Source organism: Cydia strobilella, chromosome 15, assembly GCF_947568885.1.
Source record: "Cydia strobilella chromosome 15, ilCydStro3.1, whole genome shotgun sequence".
Taxonomy (NCBI): domain Eukaryota; kingdom Metazoa; phylum Arthropoda; class Insecta; order Lepidoptera; family Tortricidae; genus Cydia; species Cydia strobilella.
Window position 1 is genome coordinate 4,289,738 of NC_086055.1, and position 20,565 is coordinate 4,310,302.

At 38.6% G+C, this 20,565-nt stretch overlaps 4 protein-coding genes and 2 non-coding genes across 6 annotated transcripts; 5 read left to right on the forward strand and 1 right to left on the reverse strand.

The window, feature by feature from the left end:
- Positions 1 to 963: 963 nt before the first annotated feature.
- Positions 964 to 8,303, reverse strand: LOC134747803 (poly(A) RNA polymerase, mitochondrial). The gene is made up of 8 exons (XM_063682442.1): positions 8,142 to 8,303; positions 7,896 to 8,071; positions 7,462 to 7,782; positions 6,745 to 6,873; positions 4,860 to 5,062; positions 3,859 to 4,079; positions 3,342 to 3,580; positions 964 to 2,847 (listed from the first exon to the last, which is right to left on the reverse strand). Exons 1-8 carry the CDS (start codon positions 8,248 to 8,250, stop codon positions 2,467 to 2,469), a joined length of 1,779 nt encoding a protein of 592 aa, XP_063538512.1. The 5' UTR covers positions 8,251 to 8,303; the 3' UTR covers positions 964 to 2,466.
- A 491-nt stretch (positions 8,304 to 8,794) lies between these two features.
- Positions 8,795 to 9,695, forward strand: LOC134747679 (ribosome-recycling factor, mitochondrial). The gene has a single exon (XM_063682286.1). It carries the CDS (start codon positions 8,891 to 8,893, stop codon positions 9,641 to 9,643), a length of 753 nt encoding a protein of 250 aa, XP_063538356.1. The 5' UTR covers positions 8,795 to 8,890; the 3' UTR covers positions 9,644 to 9,695.
- A 2,651-nt stretch (positions 9,696 to 12,346) lies between these two features.
- LOC134747680 (uncharacterized) lies at positions 12,347 to 15,465 on the forward strand. The gene is made up of 2 exons (XM_063682287.1): positions 12,347 to 12,622; positions 13,081 to 15,465. Exons 1-2 carry the CDS (start codon positions 12,487 to 12,489, stop codon positions 14,001 to 14,003), a joined length of 1,059 nt encoding a protein of 352 aa, XP_063538357.1. The 5' UTR covers positions 12,347 to 12,486; the 3' UTR covers positions 14,004 to 15,465.
- A 232-nt stretch (positions 15,466 to 15,697) lies between these two features.
- Positions 15,698 to 19,245, forward strand: LOC134747924 (uncharacterized). The gene is made up of 4 exons (XM_063682602.1): positions 15,698 to 16,198; positions 17,126 to 17,261; positions 18,923 to 18,944; positions 19,185 to 19,245. The coding sequence occupies exons 1-4, from the start codon at positions 15,743 to 15,745 to the stop codon at positions 19,243 to 19,245; spliced, it is 675 nt and encodes a 224-aa protein (XP_063538672.1). The 5' UTR covers positions 15,698 to 15,742.
- Positions 18,768 to 18,840, forward strand: Trnaf-gaa (transfer RNA phenylalanine (anticodon GAA)). The gene has a single exon. It is a non-coding gene; the product is annotated as a tRNA-Phe (tRNA).
- Positions 19,246 to 19,782: 537 nt separating the features above from the next.
- Positions 19,783 to 19,854, forward strand: Trnat-cgu (transfer RNA threonine (anticodon CGU)). The gene has a single exon. It is a non-coding gene; the product is annotated as a tRNA-Thr (tRNA).
- The last annotated feature ends 711 nt before the right edge of the window (positions 19,855 to 20,565 follow it).

Below are 20,565 nucleotides of genomic sequence, written 5' to 3' on the forward strand. Positions count from 1 at the left end.
GCGTGACCATCTATTTGATGCCGACTACTATGACCGTTCAATTAACCTTTTGAACGCAAATGACCGATATATCAGCACCGCAGGTCCAACGCCAGACGGATTAATCGGTCACAGACCATAGAGCAACATATACCTACGTGCATGTGCATAGAGTTCAATTTCAGTTTTGACACTTCGGTGACGTGGCGTCCGAGTGACAGCTTTTGTGTTGTGGCGTCGAAAAGGTAAAAGTCCGTGATTACGGAGTAAAGGGGCCCACTGACTATCAGTCCGCAGGACGATATCGGCCTGTCAGTTACATAGACCTAGCATTACATAGACCAGCTATACGCGTGCGCCCGTAAGGGATAGACATAGATGACGTCATAAACGTGGGGATACCATATTGGTAAAAATTACCCCAATATTTGATATCACGTTGGGGCGATTACCCTGGAGGCAAAGTTAGCTTGTTTGACGGTATTAAAAAATTGTTAAATAAAATGTCAATGGGCCGTTCTTTTTAGGCGTATAAACAATGAAATACCTCCTATAATTCGCGCAGGTGGTACAAAACTAAACATGTTTAGTAAATAAAACGTAAAATAAAATGTATTATGGGTTTTAATTTAAAGAAATCACAAATCGCAATCACACCAATTAATGTACACCACATTTAATCTTCACAACATTTGTTTATTTATTTTTTGGAATTAGAAGTACGAAAAAACTTCGAGGTCAAAATTACCCATAAAATTATGATATTTTCATCTGGTATCCCTAACATGATTGTTATGCAGCTAAATTAAGAAGAAGTTTAAAAATGGCTGACCTCAGACTCTTACCTACCTACGTAATTTGGGCGGATAATTTTACAAATAATGTTTTGTTAATTTGCGTAAATAATTGTGATATTTTTATTGAAATCGTTTGATTCTACATTGCTTTGAGTGTAACGTAATTTTACGATGTTATTCTCACATATTGCGTTAAGAGGAAGGTGTAAAATACCGTACTTACGTGTGAAAGGTTATGATCTCATATTTTTGCTCAGAGCGGCTATTACAGCCGATTACAGAACAATTCACCAGTATTTTATCAAAGTTCAATCACTATATCTCATAAGAGAAAGCACAATTTCATACAAAACAACGATAATTAAACAAGCAACGAACAAACATGACATGTCACGTACGTATTTGTTTGCCACAACCTCGGTTGTGGCAGCGGTGGAAAAGTGAAACTATGACAAGGACAAACAATAACAGCGCTTTCTCTGCTACTCCTACTGAAAGATACATAAGACTATCCCGTTCGGTCATTTTCCCCCACTCCTCATGACCGATCCAGTTATACTAGATTCATGGTCAGTTAGAACAAAAATTTGACAGTTCCGAACAACTGACAGGCCGATATCGTCCGGCGGACTGATAGTCAGTGGGCCCCTTAAAGTTAAATTGTTGTTTACACTTTTTGCATTTTCTAATGAATCAAAACATGAAGTTGAATCATTGTTAACCTTTTTGGAAAATTACTTTTCATGGTATTTCTTTTTTATATAATTTTATTTAGTAATCATTGCCACTCATTAAGGAACAACTACCAAACATAGCTAATTTGTGTCAATCCAATACATCATTTCAACGATCACACACACATCGCAAGTTCAATGATAAACGCATTGACTTCTAGTTTTGAGCTTTTGAATCCCAATGTTAATGACACGCCAAAGTGAACTAGTGAAAATCCCGCAAGGCTTATTTTTTGTGACGATAAAGCCAGAAGCCTACGTTACTGTGAAGGGTAGTCTACTCAACCTGGATGGGGTGGTTGTAGGGTAGATTGATATGCCTGCAATTTATAATGTAGGTAATCTGTATTATGAAATAAATAAATCTAAATCTATTTCAATAGTCACCCTCGAAGAAATCAAGTGATAGAAATATACAACAACAGCTCTGACTGACATTTGCATTTTATTTCAACTAAAAACCTAGACGGTTTCATGATAAAAACAGTGGCGTGACTAGGAGGGGGGCAGAGGGGGCACGTGCCCCGGGTGCCCTCAGGCAGCAGCAGGGAAACTTTTGTCAGTCGTCAGGGGCAAACTGCGGCGCGCAAAGAAGATTCACGGTTCGTGCGCGGTTATAAGTTTCAATTTTGCTTGCAGGCGGCGAGTATAGGTGTAATTTTATACCTAAATCTGACTTTTGTGAAGGAGTGAATTTTATGTACGGTAGTACTATTAGTTATTCTGTGTCAGGGGGCGCAAATTTGGTGACTGCCCCGGGCGCCATATCCTCTAGCTACGCCCCTGGATAAAAAACAATAGATATATCAATAAATCAATGTTTTATATTCAATTTTGATTCTTCTCATTCTATAATTTATTTATTAAACTGTCTGCGCGTCAACTCAACTTGATTTGATGAACTCAAAAGCCAATACCTAAACCAACACTTACTACTACAATTACTCATCAAACTTTCATAACAACTTATCCCGCCGTATCCTATACACTTCGCTAGCGACCTGACTATTCTTAAACTTCACTTTACTCTTATCCACTTTCTCATTCCCTCCCTTCCTAGCCAGTCTGTCCAACTTATCTTTAATATCATTACCAACGGGCTGGTTGTCTTCTTCGTTAGTGAATAAATCTTTAACTGACACTAGTCGTTGTGAGTTGCCCACTCGGAGCAATTTCTTTAGGCCTCTAGTGGACTTCTTCTCGATGAGGCCGAGTAGGCCCCAGTCGTCCGTTTTGTCCCCTTCGAGGCCGGCTTCGAGCTGCCAGGCTGCATTGCGGACTTCCAATTTCAGGCGTTCGCATTCCTCGTAACTGACGTTTCTGCTGACGTTCAACGCCTGGAACGAAAAATTTAATTTTTCAAACGTAAAAATTAAGTTGTCATTAACACACATCTCCGCTTTTATACGACCGTTAAAAATCTACCTACATAAATCTAACACATAAAGACAATCGAAAATGGCGTTGGCTAGAGAGCAATTTGTATTTTACTAGCGCGCCTCGGCTTCGCACGGACGGGTAGTAAAGCGTAATTTATTCCGACATCATCAGCAAACACTCATATTACACCTAAAGCTTCCTCAAGGATCACTATTGATTTAAGGTGAGAACCGCATGTCATTTTGAACACCCTGTTAGCTTAGTTTAGACAACAGAAACCAACCAAAGGATTGACGGTGTACACCGGCAGTGCGTTAGATTTCCTGACGGCAGCACGCTCGTTTAACGAAATAGCCTTGTCAGCAAAGTCAAACGCTTAATTGTTAAACGAACAGGAGCATAGATTATTTTAAACTCGCCCGCTTAGTCACCTGACTGTAAGACAACTAACCTGTTCCATAGGATTGACGATGTACAGCGGCAGCCCATTTGGTTTTCTCACGGCAGCGCCCTCGTTTAACGAGATGGCTTTGTCAGCAAAGTCGAACTGCGCGTAGAACTCGAAGAACTGCAGCAGTAGCGTCTCGAGAGAGGAGTCGTTTTGGGAGTAACTGGTGGGAGGGAGCTTGTTCGCGTCGCGGAGGAACGTGCAGTTGAGGTTGTCTTCTGCTATTCGGATGTCTTCTTTTTCTGAAAGTGCAAAATATACAGTATGAAACATGGCATGCATATTGCTTATATAGGTTTAAACAAAAAAAATAAGGGATATAGAAAGTTGCCAATTACTACCATATCGATTTTTTTATCGAACGCGTTATCGGGTCAGGAAAGGGAATCAAAATCCAGTTCTATAAAAACCTCAAGGACGGTTGTTGTTAGCCAATTTAAACCACACATAGTAGCATCATAGAAGGTGGGGTTCGGATATGTATACCCCCGACCCTGTTTAGAAAGGAGCTCTAACTCACCAGCCTTGCTGACGAGGAGCTTGACGCTCGGCAGCACCCTGGCCTGCTGCAGGAAGTGCAGCACAAGCAGCGTCAGCGGGAAGTTGGTGATCCAGCGCCCAGGTGCTGTTGCTGTCAGCTGGGCTGCTGCGGCCCAGCGACGGACTGCTAGAGTTAGCGGCCTGACGCGGGGGTCCAGGGAGCCTAGTAGATGCAGGAGTTCTGACATGTATACCCCGGACCTGGTGATAAAAGAAATAGATAAATTACATTGTTTTGCAAACATGAAATAGTACATTTCGATGCTAGTGCGGAAAGTATGTCATTACTTCACGAGTACCGAGATATACCGGGACGAGTGAAGAATGACATTTCCGCACGTGTATCGAACGACGTTTTTTAATACATATGCGAAAAAATAAGAAAAACAACAAGTAGAGAATTCGAAACTTTTATATTATTAACCCTGTAACATTGTAATACAGTCGAAAAATAATGTTGCCCAAAAATCAATTCCTGGGTCAAAGGGGGCGTGGCCAAAAAGCGTGTGACTTGGGGCCAAAAGGGGCGTGTCCGAAATGGGCGTGGTTTGGGCCAAAAGGGGCGTGGCAAATATGGGCGTGGCTTCGCGGCTCCCCCCCCCCCTATGCGCTGGATTTAAAAGCTGGAAAAGTAAAAAGCACTAGTTCGCGAAAACCAACTTTCCGCACGCTAAACAGCTACGTAAAGTAGCACTTTTTGAGCAACTGTATTTAAAAAATCTGTATTATAATAACCATTCAAAATTCAAGAGGACTCATGCACAAGTCAATAAAATATTTCGAAATAAAGTGAGCTATGCTCGGAATTTCTCTGCAATTAGACATGAGATCAGCAAGGTTGTTGACACCTCAGATAGCTAGCAAAAGTACCCAATCCAAACCCCAACCCAAGTACAATCTCGCGCACTATGAGTTCTGGCAGTTTGCCAGTATCACCAGGAGCCACTACAATAGCAACTGGTAGACTCACTGCACACTCACATGTTGCTATAACACAGGTCGCAGTCCACGTCGGTGATGTGGTGCGCGAACTTCACGATGGGCACGCGCGCGTGCAGGATGCGTTGCACGCGCGCCACGCCGACTGCGCGCATGTCCAGTAACTCTGCTAGCAACTCCAGCTGCCGCGCTGGTCGGGACTCGATACGCTTCTCTTGGTATACTAGACGCTTTGATGGATCCATCTGAAAAATGTGAAATTTTTATAGCAGAAAACTCCTTGAGGGCTACCGTTGTTGTGCTCACCAGTTGGCGCCACTGTAGATGTAGGTCCAGAAAAACAGATCTCAAAAATCTTCTAGGCTTATTTTTATAAAATCAATACTTTCTAATATACACAAAGGTATTATAACGTCTAAATGTGCCATTTTTTCAACCTGTTTAATTTTGCATACATTTTAGTTGGCACTTTTTTAAACCACTAAAATTTATTTAGCTATATCTATTGTTTACCATGGTTTATCAAAGATGGACAAAGATTTACCACAATTATGAATAAGGAGTGAAAATTCCCGATAAAAGAGCTTGAAACCCCCAAAACTTCTATGCATTTGACATTTTGAAAGACCTCCATCTACACTAGCGCCCCTAGCGGCGAAATTAAATAGAGTACCCCTCATTAAAATCCTACAATAAATGAAGTTATCATATTTTATAATTTATAATCATTTATAAGGGGTTTTTTTATCATGAAAGTATACAACTTGTACAACATATAAAACTAACTAAGAATAACAACTTATAAATAATAAAAATTAAAAAAACAAAACTACTCCTTATTAAAAAACATCTAAATAAGGCCCCCGCGGCATTGTGCCAAAGATGCTGGCAGCATTCCCTCGCTGAATGGCAATACTTATGCGCTGCGAGAGAAAGCCGCCAGCTCTCTGGTCACCGGTTGCGTCGACTAGCTTTTTGCTAAGTTCTTTAAAAATAACTTTTGCGCTTGGACCCCACGGCCCCAGTGTCTCGACACCAAATGCCACAAAGTGGTATTGTGGGCCGAGACCTCGGTACTTTGCGAACTTTTTTCCTTCAGCCGCCTCGCATACCGCCTTTAACAATAAATTAGGTTTCCCAATCTTTCATGAAGTATTTTATTCTTTGCTATAATAATGCTTTGCTTTGCAGAGCAATCAACTTTTTAACAAGATTTTTTTATTTTATAAAACAGGATCTAGGCTTTATACATTTAATTTCATGAACAATAAAATCCTACTGAATTTTCATATTATAGAAAATGCTTTCTCTGAAATAATAATAAACTCCTGCCTATTTTTGAAATATGCTTTAACCAAAGAGGATATAATAAGATAGAACGGTACTGTCATAGTAAATTTTGTAACCACTGTAAATTCACTGCCATCTATCGACATACTTTAAAACTAAAAATTAAGATTTATAAAAATTTGATTCTCGTTCAGAGGGCGCTACTAGCTTTGGCCTACTGTCGTATAGATGGCGTTGACGGTTTCGTTTGTTATTTAACAATTTTAACGCATATCAGTGAAAGAACATGGGTCAAAATCATAAAAATAATTAATGCAAATAAAAAAAACATTTATCCATATTTAAATACATTTTATCGTATTTTTATAAATATTTATTTTTGTTTTAAAGTGTGTCGACAGATGGGAGTGAATTTACTGTGGTTACAAAATTTACTATGACAGTACCGCTCTAGTATAAGTTACTCTATGCTATTACTAAGATTCCGCTGTCCGTCTGTCTGTCTGTCACCAGGCTGTTTCTCATGAACCGTGATAGTGTGAGATGTAATTCTGTTGCCGCTATAACAACAAATACTAAAAAGTATGGAACCCTCGGTGCGCGAGTCCGACTCGCACTTGGCTGTTTTTTTGCTTACCATATCATTAGTAAGTGTATTAGTAAGTACTAGGTCCAGGTCACAACCCATTCGTCCAAATCCATTCACTGAAGACCCGAAGGGATGAACCTCAATATTTGCATACAAGCTTTCTAACATCACTTCTAGCTGAAAATGAAATTCATATTAATTTTTAACAAGCAGAAACGTCTGCGATCGATGCTATTAAGCTTAGAATAAATTTAAAAGTGGAAAAATGACTGCCTTGGGTGAGACTTGAACTCACGGCCTCTGGATCGATACTCCAGCGCTCTGTCAACTGAGCCACCAAGACCTCATCCAAGGTCTTAATTCCAAAGGTCCAAGGCAGTAATTTTTCCACTTTTAAATTTATTTTTTCTAAGCTTAATGAAATTCATATGTTAGAAATAATTCAAATTAAAAAGGTAATTCAGAAATTCTTAAGTATTTATTAATGATTGTATAGTTTTGGAATTTATATGTCTGTATATATATGCAGAAATAAAAATTTGAATGGTGAACAATATTCTGTTAATAACGTAAGCACGAAATATATAGACAATGTTTATCAGCTGAAATGCATCCACCACTGGACCAGTAATTGCAAACTGTATGAAACCCCAAAATAAAATATAGGCATTGATTTGTGGGGTTAACTGTAACTGAACTAATACAATGAAATTGAAGAATTAATAAAAACTATAAAACTTTTAAGGTGAACAAGTAAATAAATACCTCTCGAGCCACTATAAATCGTAACCGAACACCAAGGTCATTCAATATAGTCCTATCATACAAAAGCTGTATCTGATCAGACACTGTTTGGGCACTCATCAACTCTTGAAACAAAATGTCTTCACTGAGATCCAAGCTCCCATCCTTTGTATTAAGAGAACTAAGACATGGAACAGTCTTTTCCTTTTTCCCAGGAGCAGCGCGGAACCAGAGGAATGGGGACCGAAGGGACATGACATCAATGTCTTTTTGGTGTGAGCTACAACTCCGTAATACATCTTTCAGATTATCTTCTGTGTTAAATTCAATAAGCATAAAGTGCTGAAACAAAAACAATTTAAAAACAAGTGTACATTCCTTTATAATTGTAGGCAAAGCTATAGCTGAAATAAAATATATTTTAGAACCAAAACGATGTTAATTAGGTTAAATACCTCTTCACTTGAATTCCGATAGTGATGAATTCCCTTGACATCTGCATATTTTGAACAGTAGGTGTGTAGTTCACTAAAGGATGCCTCAGAGTTGACTTGCACTACAACACTACGCCGTGCCTCTGCTCGCCGGGCCGCCACGACCTCCTCAAAGTTAATAAACTTTCGCGGAACATCTAAAAAGTACACATAACCTTAACGCGACATTCATAACAAAATATTTACACTTCGCGTCGCAGGAGATACCTGAGAGTTTTCTTATAGCTAAACATCTGCACGAGGTAACAGATTTTTTAAAATTTCTGTATGAACACAGTCTTCCTGTATTGATAACTGTTTGAAATAACACAGACATTTTTGGAAAAAAAATCTAATTGGCCATTTGAACTAAGATCGTTCAGAACGTTAATTGGCGAAATGTCAAAACATGGTCAAAACAGATAAACCGCAGACACCTTGCACCTCAGACTCAGACTAAACTTTAAATAGTGTTATAACGTTCTCGTGATAAATAAACTAATAATTACGGTTAATTTAACAGTCATTGTTTTAAAAAGTTAACTTCCTCTGATATGAATACAATAATTCCATTTAAAATATCTGAAACAGACAAAATAATTAAATGAACTTGATTTCCGAGCGCTACTGTCAAACGCGTTTTGTTATTTAGTGTGATCAGTCCTCTGCATGTCCTCTGGTTTTATGAAAAACATTTACTGACTAATGAATATGTTTAAAATGCTGGGCTTGACAATTATAATAATAACTTAAAACTCCTTAATTTATTGCTATTGTAAATCACTAGTATCACATCAGAAAAAGTAAGTTTATTTTTTCCAAAATATTATTTCTACAAAACGTCACGGCGTTTTGTTTGCTTTTTATTCCAAACACGATTTTGAGAGGTTCTCTTGGTTACATAGTCAATTGTAATATAAATAAAAACAAAACTCTCATTAAATAAGTAACGGGAGTTGCTGAAGATTGCACATATAATGAACACACGGATTTTACAACGATTGGTCGTACCCGTTTATGTGAATTCATTCAAATATTTCCCTAACCTAAATGAAAGAGTTATCACGGCGAACACTTACAATTTTACGGCAATTCGGAATTATGCCAAAGGAAAAGATAAAGGAAAGGAAAAGAAAGGTAAAGGAGGCAAAGTGGACATCAACCCGCTTATTATGTCAGAATTGGTTGCAGTGGACAAGCTTAAAGACAGATGTAAAGCAGCTATTGAAAATATGAAAGAGGATTTTACGAAAAACCTATCACTACGCTCTACGACCGGCTCCATAGAATCTCTGCCCGTGAAATTTGATGGTAAAGAATATGAGCTTCAGGAATTGGCGCAGTTAGTGAGGAAAAATCCTAAAACTATAGTAATAAACTTTCCTTCGTTTCCCCAAGCGATCCCAGATGCTTTAAAAGCCATACAATCATCCGGTTTGAATTTGAATCCTCAGCAAGATGGTACAACATTGTTTGTGCCAGTGCCGAAGGTGACTAAAGAGCATCGGGAACAGCTAGCCAAGAATGCCAAAGCTCTGTTCATAGAATGTAGAGATGTCATCAAAGATGTTCAAAACGACTTTATTAAAAAGGCCAAGAAGCAAACCGGAGTCTCCGAAGATTTAGTTTTCAGTGTGACTAAACAGATAACAGCATTGTGTGAGACTTTTCATGTCGAAGCTAAGGGTATCTACGATGTCAAGGTAAGAGAGCTACTTGGTGAAAAGTGAAGTAGGTGGTGCAAAAAATATGTATAAAATGTATTTCGTAGTTAAAACAGAAACATTTATCCTTGTAAATAAATAAATTAATGTTAATTTTGTTTTATTAGTTTGCAATACACATTAACTGTTACAAAACCTGAGCCTCACAAACAGTAAGCTGTTTTTAGGGTTCCATACCCAAAGGGTTATGTTACTAAGACTTCGCAGTCTGGATGTATTTCTGGATGTATTTCTGTTGCCGCTATAACAACAAATACTAAAAACAGAATAAAATAAATATTTAAGGGGGGCTCCCATACAACAAACGTGATTTTTTTTGCCTTTTTTATAGATAATGGTATGGAACCCTTCGTGCGCGAGTCCGACTCGCACTTGGCCGGTTTTATATTAATTCATCATTTTAATCAGGGGCCCATGTCTCGAACTGAGAGGGACAGAGAAAGGTATTATGTTATTTCCCTGTCACTGTTAACCGCAACATAGCAAAATATGTGTGACAGGATCAATCTAAAGGCTGGAGTCCACTAGACTCGCCGAGGCGAATCAAATCGAATCGCAATAATTCGCCTTCTATACATTTACTATGAATGGTAAATTCGATTCGACGCGCCACGGCTCTTCGTCAATAGACGCAGTTTCATAGTAAATGTATAGAAGGCGAATTATTGCGATTCGCCTCGGCGAGCCTAGTGGACGCCAACCTTAATAACGCCTTAGAATGGGCTACGTGTTTGCTTACCCTCTCAGCTCCTCAGCTGCCATATTTCATGTTGTTGTTAAAATAACAGCTTTTTTTTTTTTTTTTTTTTTTTTTTTTTTTTTTTTTTTTTTTTTTATGTGATGTTCAGCAAACGAGCAGACGAGCCGCCTGATGGGAAGCAGTCATCGTCGCCCATGGACGTAAGCAACATCACAGGAGCCACTTAAGCATTGCCGACCCTTGAGAACCCTAAATACCCGCTTCTTGAAGAATCCCATGTCGTAGCACAAAGGAAATACCTCAGGAGGCAACTCATTCCACATTCTGCACGTTCTGGGAAGAAACGAGCGGGATGCCCGCTTATTCATGGTGTGCCATGTGTCTAAGAAGTGAGGATGAGCTTTGCTCCTTTGGCGGGAGGTGCGGTGATAGAAACGAGACGATGGCACCAGATCAAAAAGTTCTTCGGAACATTCCCCATTGTACAGACGGTAGAACATGCAAAGAGAGCCAACGTCTCTCCGAAGACTAAGAGCTTATTGTCAAGGCATTTAAGTTCGAAATTTTATGGGGAAATTTAAGCCTCCAACTAGTTGAAAGGCCAACATCACTGTAATATGAAATTAGTTACTTATAATAATTATATAAAAATTGCATATTACGAAGATATGGCATATATTCGTAATACGCAAATATTATGATAAATGAAAACAGTGATGTTCTTAATTTATCATAATATTTAATTCTTATATCTAAAAACTCTAAATCCCATATAAGTTTATTCATAAATAATCTATAGAATAACTAAGTTTCCCTTCATTACTTTTATGCTAGAATTGCTAAATTATAGCGCTAACAGACGGACGTACCGGACCGGACTGTGACCTTGATCCGGTCCGGTCAGTTCTCATTGCATCTCATTGTCATCTCATGGCAGATCTGCGAACTCGACTCCACACTCGCGTTCGCGTTCGCGGCTTCGCGCACGTGTGTGGAGGCACAGATTAATAAATAGTTACTACGTAAGTGGAGAGCCCTACCAACAAACTAAGTTCACAACATGTTCACAGCCAACATTTAAAAGTAGGACCGATTGGTAATCCTTTAAAACCGTTTACTAAGACAACGTCGTCAACGTCAGTAGTGTATATTGTACATGTATATGCTTAGTGTGATCATTTGATTTTATCAATTTTATTGAAATGAGGTTCAAACTAAAAGAATATCTTGTGGAAACCAGTGATATGGCCGTGTTACAAATATTACAATAAAAGAAAATGTCAGCAACAAATGCTGGGAATTTCCCGCTACGGTGTATTGTATACGGAGTTACCATGTGTTATACCAAAGATAGATATAACTCCGTAATAGATGGATACAGTCTAAGGATAAAACTTGACTTTTGACTTTTGAAAACGTGCCTCGAAAATCACGAAAATTTGATTCTCGATCAGATGGCGCCACTAGCTTTGGCCTACTCTCGTAAGAGGGCGTTGACGGTTTCGTTTGTTATTTATAATTTTAACGCATATCAGTGAAAGAACATGGGTCAAAATCATATAAAAATAATTAATGCAAATAAAAAAAACATTTATCCATATTTAAATACATTTTAACGTTTGTTTATAAATCTTCATTTTTAGTTTTAAAGTATGTCGATAGATGGCAGTGAATTTACAGTGGTTAAAAAATTTACTATGACAGTACCGCTCTATCTTATTATATCCTCTTTGGTTATACAAAAAGATATATTTAAGTAGTTTGAATGTTTCAACTATCAATTATGTACTAATAAATACTACTTTTATTCACTTTGTACTTTAATTGTATTGACAAAATAAATAAATTATCATAAAAAAATATGACTACATTACATTACCATTAAAACTGCAACTCGTTATTCCGATAATGAGGGGAATTCCCTGAATTTCTTATGCAAATCATTGACAATCTGATTTTAAGCTACAAATCGTGTAAGGTGTCAGTCTTATTCTTCCACCGCCCTCATAAAGACAAGCGAGTCGCCTATATTTTTTTTCAATTGAGGCCAGTTTGAATAACCCTTTGTACCAGAAGATTACATTACCTATCTACATATATTTACCCTTACAAAATGAACACCACACATGACATACTGGATCCATCTTAGATGCGCCTGGAGGGAACATTTGACGAGCAAATCGTGAAGTTGTTTTACCATGTAACACTGACCAAGGACGAAGTAAAGGAAGACCTGCTCCGGCTGTTCAGGGATGTGGAAAACACGTTGAGGACCTATTGGCCAGGTAATGTTTACTTAATTTTTAGCACAATATAGCAAGTTAATAGTTAAGCCAAAATTTGCTGCTCTAGATACTGATAGATGTACTCTGGCCCGATCGCTGACTGGCACAGAGACCTTGTGAGTTGTGAGTAGAAAAAGGCGGCAAATTTAAAAAATGTAAGCGCAAAGAGTTGACTTCCCATAGAAAAATTTGAATTTCGCGCCTTTTTCTACTGACATGCTGGATGTGTTTCAATATAGGTAGTTAAATAAAGTTTTTTAATTGTTGTTATGTTACAGTTGTTATGGGTGGCAGGTTAAATATTATACCTACCCAATAAACTCAATTACTTAATGCAGTTTGTATATCAAAACCTAGCAACATAACCATACACGCCAAAATCAGGTACATCAAACTTGCCAGTCATGACATACAATTCTTCTGACAAACGTACAGACATGTTATCATATTCATTCCAGGGTGTGAGGTGGTGCCCTATGGCTCTCTATACCAAGGCACGGCATTCAAGACCAGCGATGTGGACTGCTTTATCCAAATCCCGATATTCCCGATCTTGCACAAGACCGCCGGAGACACAGTCGTGCTCACAGCCAGGGATATTCTCAGCCGCCGTTCTGATTTATTTGCACAGCTATCTGCCGCAACAAATGTACCCGTGCCTATTGTGAAATTCTTCCATATGCCAACAAGCAGAGAATGTGATTTGACCTTTGATTGCCCGCCTGGAGTCAGTAATAGTAAATTATTGTGGTATTTATTCCATTTAGACAAAAGAGCGCTAGATCTAGCTAATCTTGTAAAATACTGGGCAAAAATTCACAACTTGATTGGGCCGTACCTGCTGAGAACTTATGCATTGCTGCTGATGGTAGTTTTTTACCTACAGCAATTAAGAATGTTACCCACTATACATGCCCTGCAAAGAAACGTTCCTTACGTTTCCTGGCGAGTCTGGAATATAGCGTTTCAAGAGCTCAAATACCCAAATAACAACCAGTCGTCCCTCAAACATTTATTGGGGGGCTTCTTTAAGTTCTTTAGCTATTACAAATTTGAAGAAAACGTAATTTCTCCTTTTGTTGGGTGTTCTATACCACGGAAACGTTTTAGAAAAGTTTCCAGTATTCCGAAACCTTTTGGTGTGTATAAAGGAAATCTGATACTTAAATTGAGTGAGCCGCTTAACATAGACACGTCTATATGTGTGCAGGATGTTTTTAATCACAGTTCAAATTGCTCTGTTCTTGTATTTACAGAACTAGGGAAAAATATAAAGAAACATTTCAGGATGGCGGGTAAGTTGTATGAATCAGAATCGGAGGAAAACTTTCTTAATGCTATTTTCATAAAGCATTCATACCGTAAAAAAATAGCTATCTAATTTTAAGCTCTGTTCTTCTAGGATAGCGGTACCGTCATATAGCGGCCATCTCCATCCATACTAATATTATAAATGGGAAAGTCTGTCTGTGTGTTCCCTCTTCACGCTAAAACCGCTGAATCGATTTAGATGAGATTTGGCATAGAGATAGGTTTGAGAAGGACATAGGATAGTTTTTGCGGGGTGGAATTGAGATAATTAATGAAGTGCCTGCTAATTTGTGTGCATAATATGCTCAAATTGAATGATTGCTATGAGAATTTTTCCAGGCGCTATACTTTAGCTGCTGTTACTAAGTCCACGCAGACGAAGTCGCGGGCAAAAGCTAGTACAAAATATATGGATGGATTAGTGTTTTGTATGGAGACGGCCGCTATATGACGCCACCGCTATCCTAGGAAACCAGAGCTTAATGCCGAATCCACATATTGGGCCAGTAAGGCCAATCTAAGGGACGCTTTTATGCTTTAGAGGGAGCAAGTATTATTGCTATCTCATTCCACCGCATAGCTGCGTCCCTTAGGCTGGCCTACGCTGAGCCATGGTGTACAGAAGCCATAAGCTGTATCCATAGATGGTAGGATGGCGGCGACCTTGGTGCGCTGCACCCATAAGTGAGAGCGAGAAACAAATATCTCTTTCTCGCTCTCACTTACGGGTGCGGCGCTCCGTGACCTTGGTGCGGTGCGACAGTGTGTTACGACTATAACTGCCCTACACTGTGCCATGGTGTACAGGAGAGACCACAGACTACTAGGAAAATTGGTGCGATTTGTACCATTATTATTATTACTTGTCAGTTGGTGCGACGTGTATGCCCACCGCACCATTAATAATAATAATAATAATGTGCGGTGGAAGCTTACACACCGTAGTATCTTCTTAGTAGTTTGTGCTTACTCATTATTTTGCACACTATCGATAGTTGATCGATACCGGTGCGGTGCGGTAGTGTGTTATGGCTTAAGGCTCGACGGCAGGACAAGTGTAATAAGACCTTAAATGTAAAGGAATGTCGGGTGAAATAACGAAATTGTCAATGGCGACTAAAACATGTAGCCCGCTCCACACTCGTGCGCGAATCGCGGCGCGATTCCACGAACGCAAGTGTGGAGCAGACGTCGCAGATCTGCTAAATCGAAGCCAAATTATGTTTCCGAAATGAAGCTGCTCGACTGACTTTTTCAAGCCATAATACTATCATAATACTATGTTTGATGTCGGGGGCTGCAATAGCGTTCTGGCTGCTCCTCTGTCAGACTCCGCCATGGCTCTACTGCAGCTTGTACGAAAGGCTATTGTTAATAGAATAAGTTAATTGTAAGAACATTGTATTGTTGTTTTCTATGGAGCGACATGTTCACCTCGGTGACAAGCTCTTAAATAAAGAGAAATAATAATAATATTATTATAGTCTGTCAAGCCATTGCCGTCAGTAGAAAATGTAGGCGCGAAGGGTTATCGTCCCATAGAAAATTTATTTTAATTTCGCGCCTTTTTCTACTGACAAAGTTGTCTGAACGGCTATATTTATTGAATTTTTAATGTTATTATCCTGTTGTATTATAATTTTTAAATAAACTTATTTAGTCCAATGAACGTTTAGTTTCTGCTTTTTGTAGGTACCTTTTTTTGTTCTCTGTATTGTATGTCACGCTTGACAGCACCAATTCCATAATCACGGCTGTCACAACAACTGTTTTGAAATCCATAGAACAGTGCCATTAGACGCTCTTTTTATGGATTTTCATAAGAAAACCAAAGTTAACTACGACAGAGTGATGTCTCGCGTGTTCAACCGGTCACATACTAGTCTAAGATCTAGTTCAAATGTGACACGACACGAAGTACCGTCGTCAGTGCGCGTTGGCGCGAAACCGTCTGTTTCGGCCCTGAGTTCCAGTGTTTTTAGTGAACTTCCAACGGTGTTAAATGACTATGTGCCCGAAGTGCACGTAGAAAAAGTAGGTAAAAGGCCGTTAGTAAGGCCTAGAAGGACTTTAAAGTCTCTGGACCCTGGTAAAGCTAAGTCTCCGTCGAGACCATCTCGAGCGCGCGGAAGAGCAAATGTTAGTAATATTAGGGCTCGTAGCTCTGTGCCTGCGGTGTTGAGTAACAACGGGGAGGAGTGGTCAGAGTCTCACGTTCGACAATGCTATAGCAGCAGGTCTCATACCAGACTGAAGGAATTGAAGGTGAGAATATGTTATTGGGTATATGCTGGTTTGTATAGATTAAAATGTGGTACCAAACTGCTTACTTTTGGTATCACAAGAGTAATGAGTACTTTGTAGCTGCATTTTAATAATTAAAAATACCTCTGGCCGCCCAGAGGCCTTTAAAAAGGTGTCCTATTCCATTCTAATCTGAATCTTTATTTTGACAAATCAAAATTGCATTTGTCTTGGCCAGGGCCGGATTTAGAGGTGTGGAGGCCCCAGGGCAACAAAGAAGTGGAGGCCTATCCTTTCCTAAGTCTCTATTGTGGGGGGCCCCTCTTTTGTGGAGGCCTGGGGCAGTTGCCCCGGTTGCCCTTCCCTAAATCCGGCCTTGGTCTTGGCAAGTTTTGATGTCTGGGCGGCTAGAGGTTAACCCTTAGTCTAGCAAACGCCTGCAGCAGAAAATGTGAAAAAATTCCAATAACTGCAAATGATGTATACCAGCAAAGCGTCAATAAACAAACAAGCTATTTAATATAATTTTACCCAACAACTTTATATCAACTTACAATTTCCTCCTAAGGCCCAGCCATACAAATAAAAAATCCAAAATTTGCCACTGAAATTTGAACTTAAAGTGTAGGAAATAGAGTTGATTTTGCGTTGTTTGAAATTTGAACGAAACAAAGCAAAAGCGACTGTTCCAATTGAATATCATTTAAATTTCATTGAACTTAAGAAGTACTATAGGTAGGACTAGGGTTTGCAATCCGGATCCGAAATGTATAAAATTAAAATCCAGATCCGGATCCACGGACCTTCCCATACATTTTAGATCGGTTGTGCCAACCCTAGGGTTGATGGTAGGGTACCTAGGTAGGATGTTGGGCCTAAGGAGGATAAAGATTAGCATCCCATTAGTTATCCTTCAGTTCTGTTTTATAGGCCAATTTTATATTGCAGGATGAAATAAAAGCTTTCCGTGAGACAGATAAGCTGTTGAAGATACGCAGTCACCTTTATAAGAGCTGCGGTGTGGTGCTGGATGATGTTGGGAACGTAGCTCAAGACAAAGCGGTCCAGGCTGACCCGGAACCAGGTAAATCTCTAGTTAGTTATGCTGGGCATTTTAATGGGTCGCGTAAGGGAAAGTCGAAACAGCATTCTGAAGGTGATTGCTAACAGATTTAGCTGCCCCATAATGTGGCACTGGATGGAGCAGGTTAGGTCTACTTTGACCTATATCAAGTGACCTAGGTGTATATAAAAAAAAATGTAATTAAAAATAATTAGTGTAGGTAACTAACATAGCTTTTAAGTTAATGTAACTAACCATATATGGACTTGTGGGTCTGAAATAAAGATATATTTAATTTAATTTAATTTAATTTTCCACAAATAGGCACCATTGTGCCAAAACGAGGTAGTGCTACTCCAACCACCCCAGCTCCTCCACAAAACCTAGCAATGTTTTCAGGTTGCCAACTCCCTTCTCTAGTGTGCACAAGTCCCTAGGTATCTGCTCTAGAGATGGGCCGAATACGGACTTTGCCGAATAATTCGGCCGAGCGGTTTAGCTCATACCGAACCGAATATTCGGCCGTATATTCGGTTGGGCTAAAACTGCCTAAATAGCTGAAAACAAGTTCATACAGGTCAGCGGTCTGCACTCATTACGTGTTTTTGATCCTTCCCCTTCTGATTTTATGAAAAGAAATGTTACCGTCTCATGCCTGAGGGCCTACCGTGAACACCGAAGTTCGCAAATTGCGGGCATCGTTCTCTGTCACCCTAATTACGCCATAATTGGAGTAAAAGAGAAAGATACTCGCGATTTGCGAAAATTCGGTAAACATTCGGCAGTGCGAACCGAACTATAAATATGCCGAATACCGAATAATTACCGCATATTCGGCCCATCTCTAATCTGCATCTGAAGATGATGATGGCATTCAATTTTTTAAAATTTTTTATTCATCAGGATCAATAATACTAATATTACTAATACAACAAACAAATACTCATGCGATTACAATAAAGAATATTGACCAGGTTCGATTCCCGGTTATGTATAAGAGTTTAAAAAAAGTTTGAATGTCATTATTATTAAATCTAAAATCGACGCCATGGTTCCTAAGAACAGATTTCGCTATCTCTCATAGTTTCTGACTTCTCCATACTGACCCATTTGGATTGATCATTCTGTATATACAAGAATTTCTCATTTAAAGGTATAATATATGTGTATGTATGAACTGTATATATCAAATTATATAAATTAAAATACATTTAGAAGTTTTTCATTCAAAAAACAACCCTTTTTTCGTCAGTCCAGTGTAAAAAATTAAATCTTTCGAAACCATTGTTACTAGCTCATTGCTTGTCCTGGCGGTTCCACTACTAACAGATAGATGGCGCCTCTAGTATCAGTGATTTGAACACTGATTTGGTTACGTACATTACAGTTAACTTTCAAGGAACGCTTTCTAGTTCCAGTTGGTGTTATAACTTGTAATACACTTAGTTTAATTAATAAAAGTAAAGAACTAATGGGTAAGTGTGGGGCTGTGGATTCTGACCGTAATTTCCGGCCACCTATCAACTGGCCGAAATAGCTCAGTTGGGAGAGCGTTAGACTGAAGATCTAAAGGTCCCTGGTTCGATCCCGGGTTTCGGCAATAACTTTTTTTTAGTTTTCTTGTTATTGTTACACAGTTTATTTTATTGCTCTTACTGAATATATATTTATTTTTGTTTCAGAAAAGGAAATTACGTCTTCAAGGTAAGTTTATTTCTCACGTCTGTATCACTCTTACATAAGAAATAAAATGCGCTCGACGTGAAAGTTTGAATTTCGCAGGACCAAACTTCTTATTATTCGACGTCTTAAATAATAAATAATTATGTTCTATACCTAGGTATTACCTATATTAAAAAAAATATATTTCAGATCAAAAGCTATCCATATTTTGTTAGTAACATTTTAGCCTTAATACTATGTTAGTAACCTATATCTACTTAGACCTACCAATGACTACTTCTGTCCAGTACCTAATGAGCGGGCAGTCGAGACGCTCGGCTAACGCCCTTAGCATATAGCAACAGGTCAACTGGCAAGGCGCAATATCGCGCGCTCTTTCACTCTTGCTCTTCATACCAATTTTTTAATAATCATCGTTTTCATAATTATTTTTTGTCGTATCTCTGAAAAATAAATAATTATTTATCGTAATTATCGTCTAAACGTTTTTAACGTTTCCTACCTTGTAAGGATAACGATTCTATCTGTAGTACTTATTAAGTTCGATGAAATTTAAATAATTTTCTATTTGGATTAGTTGCATTTGCCGTTTCGTAAAATTTTGAATCAAATGAAAATCAACTCTAGTTCATACACTATAGGTTTATATTTCACTGGCAAATTTTGGCTCTTTTTTTGTATGGCTGGTCCTTAGGAGGTAAAACAACTTAAAAAATATAAATATATTTTTTACAATTAATCCACTTGGCTTACTACTTTGTTTTTTGTAAATTAGTAACGGTACTTCGTAATATTTGTCGTTCTACGTTATCGGATGAGCTTATAGAATGGGACCGTGTATTTGGCGACGCTAATCATCGCCTCTTTAGCTCAGTGGTAGAGCACTGGTCTCGTAAACCAGGGGTCGTGAGTTCAATCCTCACAGGAGGCATCATGAATTTATTCTTTTTGCTTTTTTTTATTAACACTTATAGTTCGTTTTTAGGGTTCCGTACCTCAAAAGGAAAAAACGGAACCCTTATAGGATCACTCGTGCGTCTGTCTGTCTGTCCGTCTGTCACAGCCTATTTTCTTCGAAACTACTGGACCAATTAAGTTGAAATTTGGTACACATATGTAAGTTTGTGACCCAAAGACGGACATGTAACGTAATCAAATGAATTTTAAACACGGGGGCCACTTTTGGGGGATAAATGAGAAAATTAAAAAATAAAGTTTTTAAAACTATATCGTGTTATATATCAAATGAAAGAGCTCATTATGAGAATCTCAAAAATATATTTTTTATAATTTTAGAATAAACAGTTTAGAAGTTGTTCAAGAAAATAGGCAAAAAATGACCATTCCCCCCTTTACTTCCGAAACTACTGGGTCAAAAATTTCGAAAAAAATACACAAAATAGGTCTTTACCTATAGATCACAGGAAAACCTATTAGAAATGTGCAGTAAAGCGCGAGTCGGAGTTAATTACTTAGTTTTAGATCCGACCGCTACGGGTTTTTTAAAGACATTTCACTCACGTTTCACATAAAAAAAAAACATTGTTTAAATTGTGTAATGTACGGAACCCTTGGAACGCGAGTCCGGCTCGTACTTGGCCGGTTTTTTTAGCATTAGAAAGAAGGTAAGCGATCTTGACGT

Coding starts and splice junctions, on each gene's coding strand:
- LOC134747680 (XM_063682287.1), top strand. CDS start 12,487: ATGCGCCTGGAGGGAACATTTGACGAGCAAATCGTGAAGTTGTTTTAC. Junction 12,623..13,080: donor GTTGAGGACCTATTGGCCAG/GTAATGTTTACT, acceptor TATTCATTCCAG/GGTGTGAGGTGGTGCCCTAT.
- LOC134747924 (XM_063682602.1), top strand. CDS start 15,743: ATGGATTTTCATAAGAAAACCAAAGTTAACTACGACAGAGTGATGTCT. Junction 17,262..18,922: donor CCAGGCTGACCCGGAACCAG/GTAAATCTCTAG, acceptor TTTTTGTTTCAG/AAAAGGAAATTACGTCTTCA. Junction 18,945..19,184: donor AAGGAAATTACGTCTTCAAG/GTAAGTTTATTT, acceptor ATATCTACTTAG/ACCTACCAATGACTACTTCT.
- LOC134747803 (XM_063682442.1), bottom strand. CDS start 8,250: ATGTCTGTGTTATTTCAAACAGTTATCAATACAGGAAGACTGTGTTCA. Junction 5,063..6,744: donor ATACACTTACTAATGATATG/GTAAGCAAAAAA, acceptor CACATTTTTCAG/ATGGATCCATCAAAGCGTCT. Junction 2,848..3,341: donor TCGTCAATCCTATGGAACAG/GTTAGTTGTCTT, acceptor TTTTCGTTCCAG/GCGTTGAACGTCAGCAGAAA.
- LOC134747679 (XM_063682286.1), top strand. CDS start 8,891: ATGAACACACGGATTTTACAACGATTGGTCGTACCCGTTTATGTGAAT.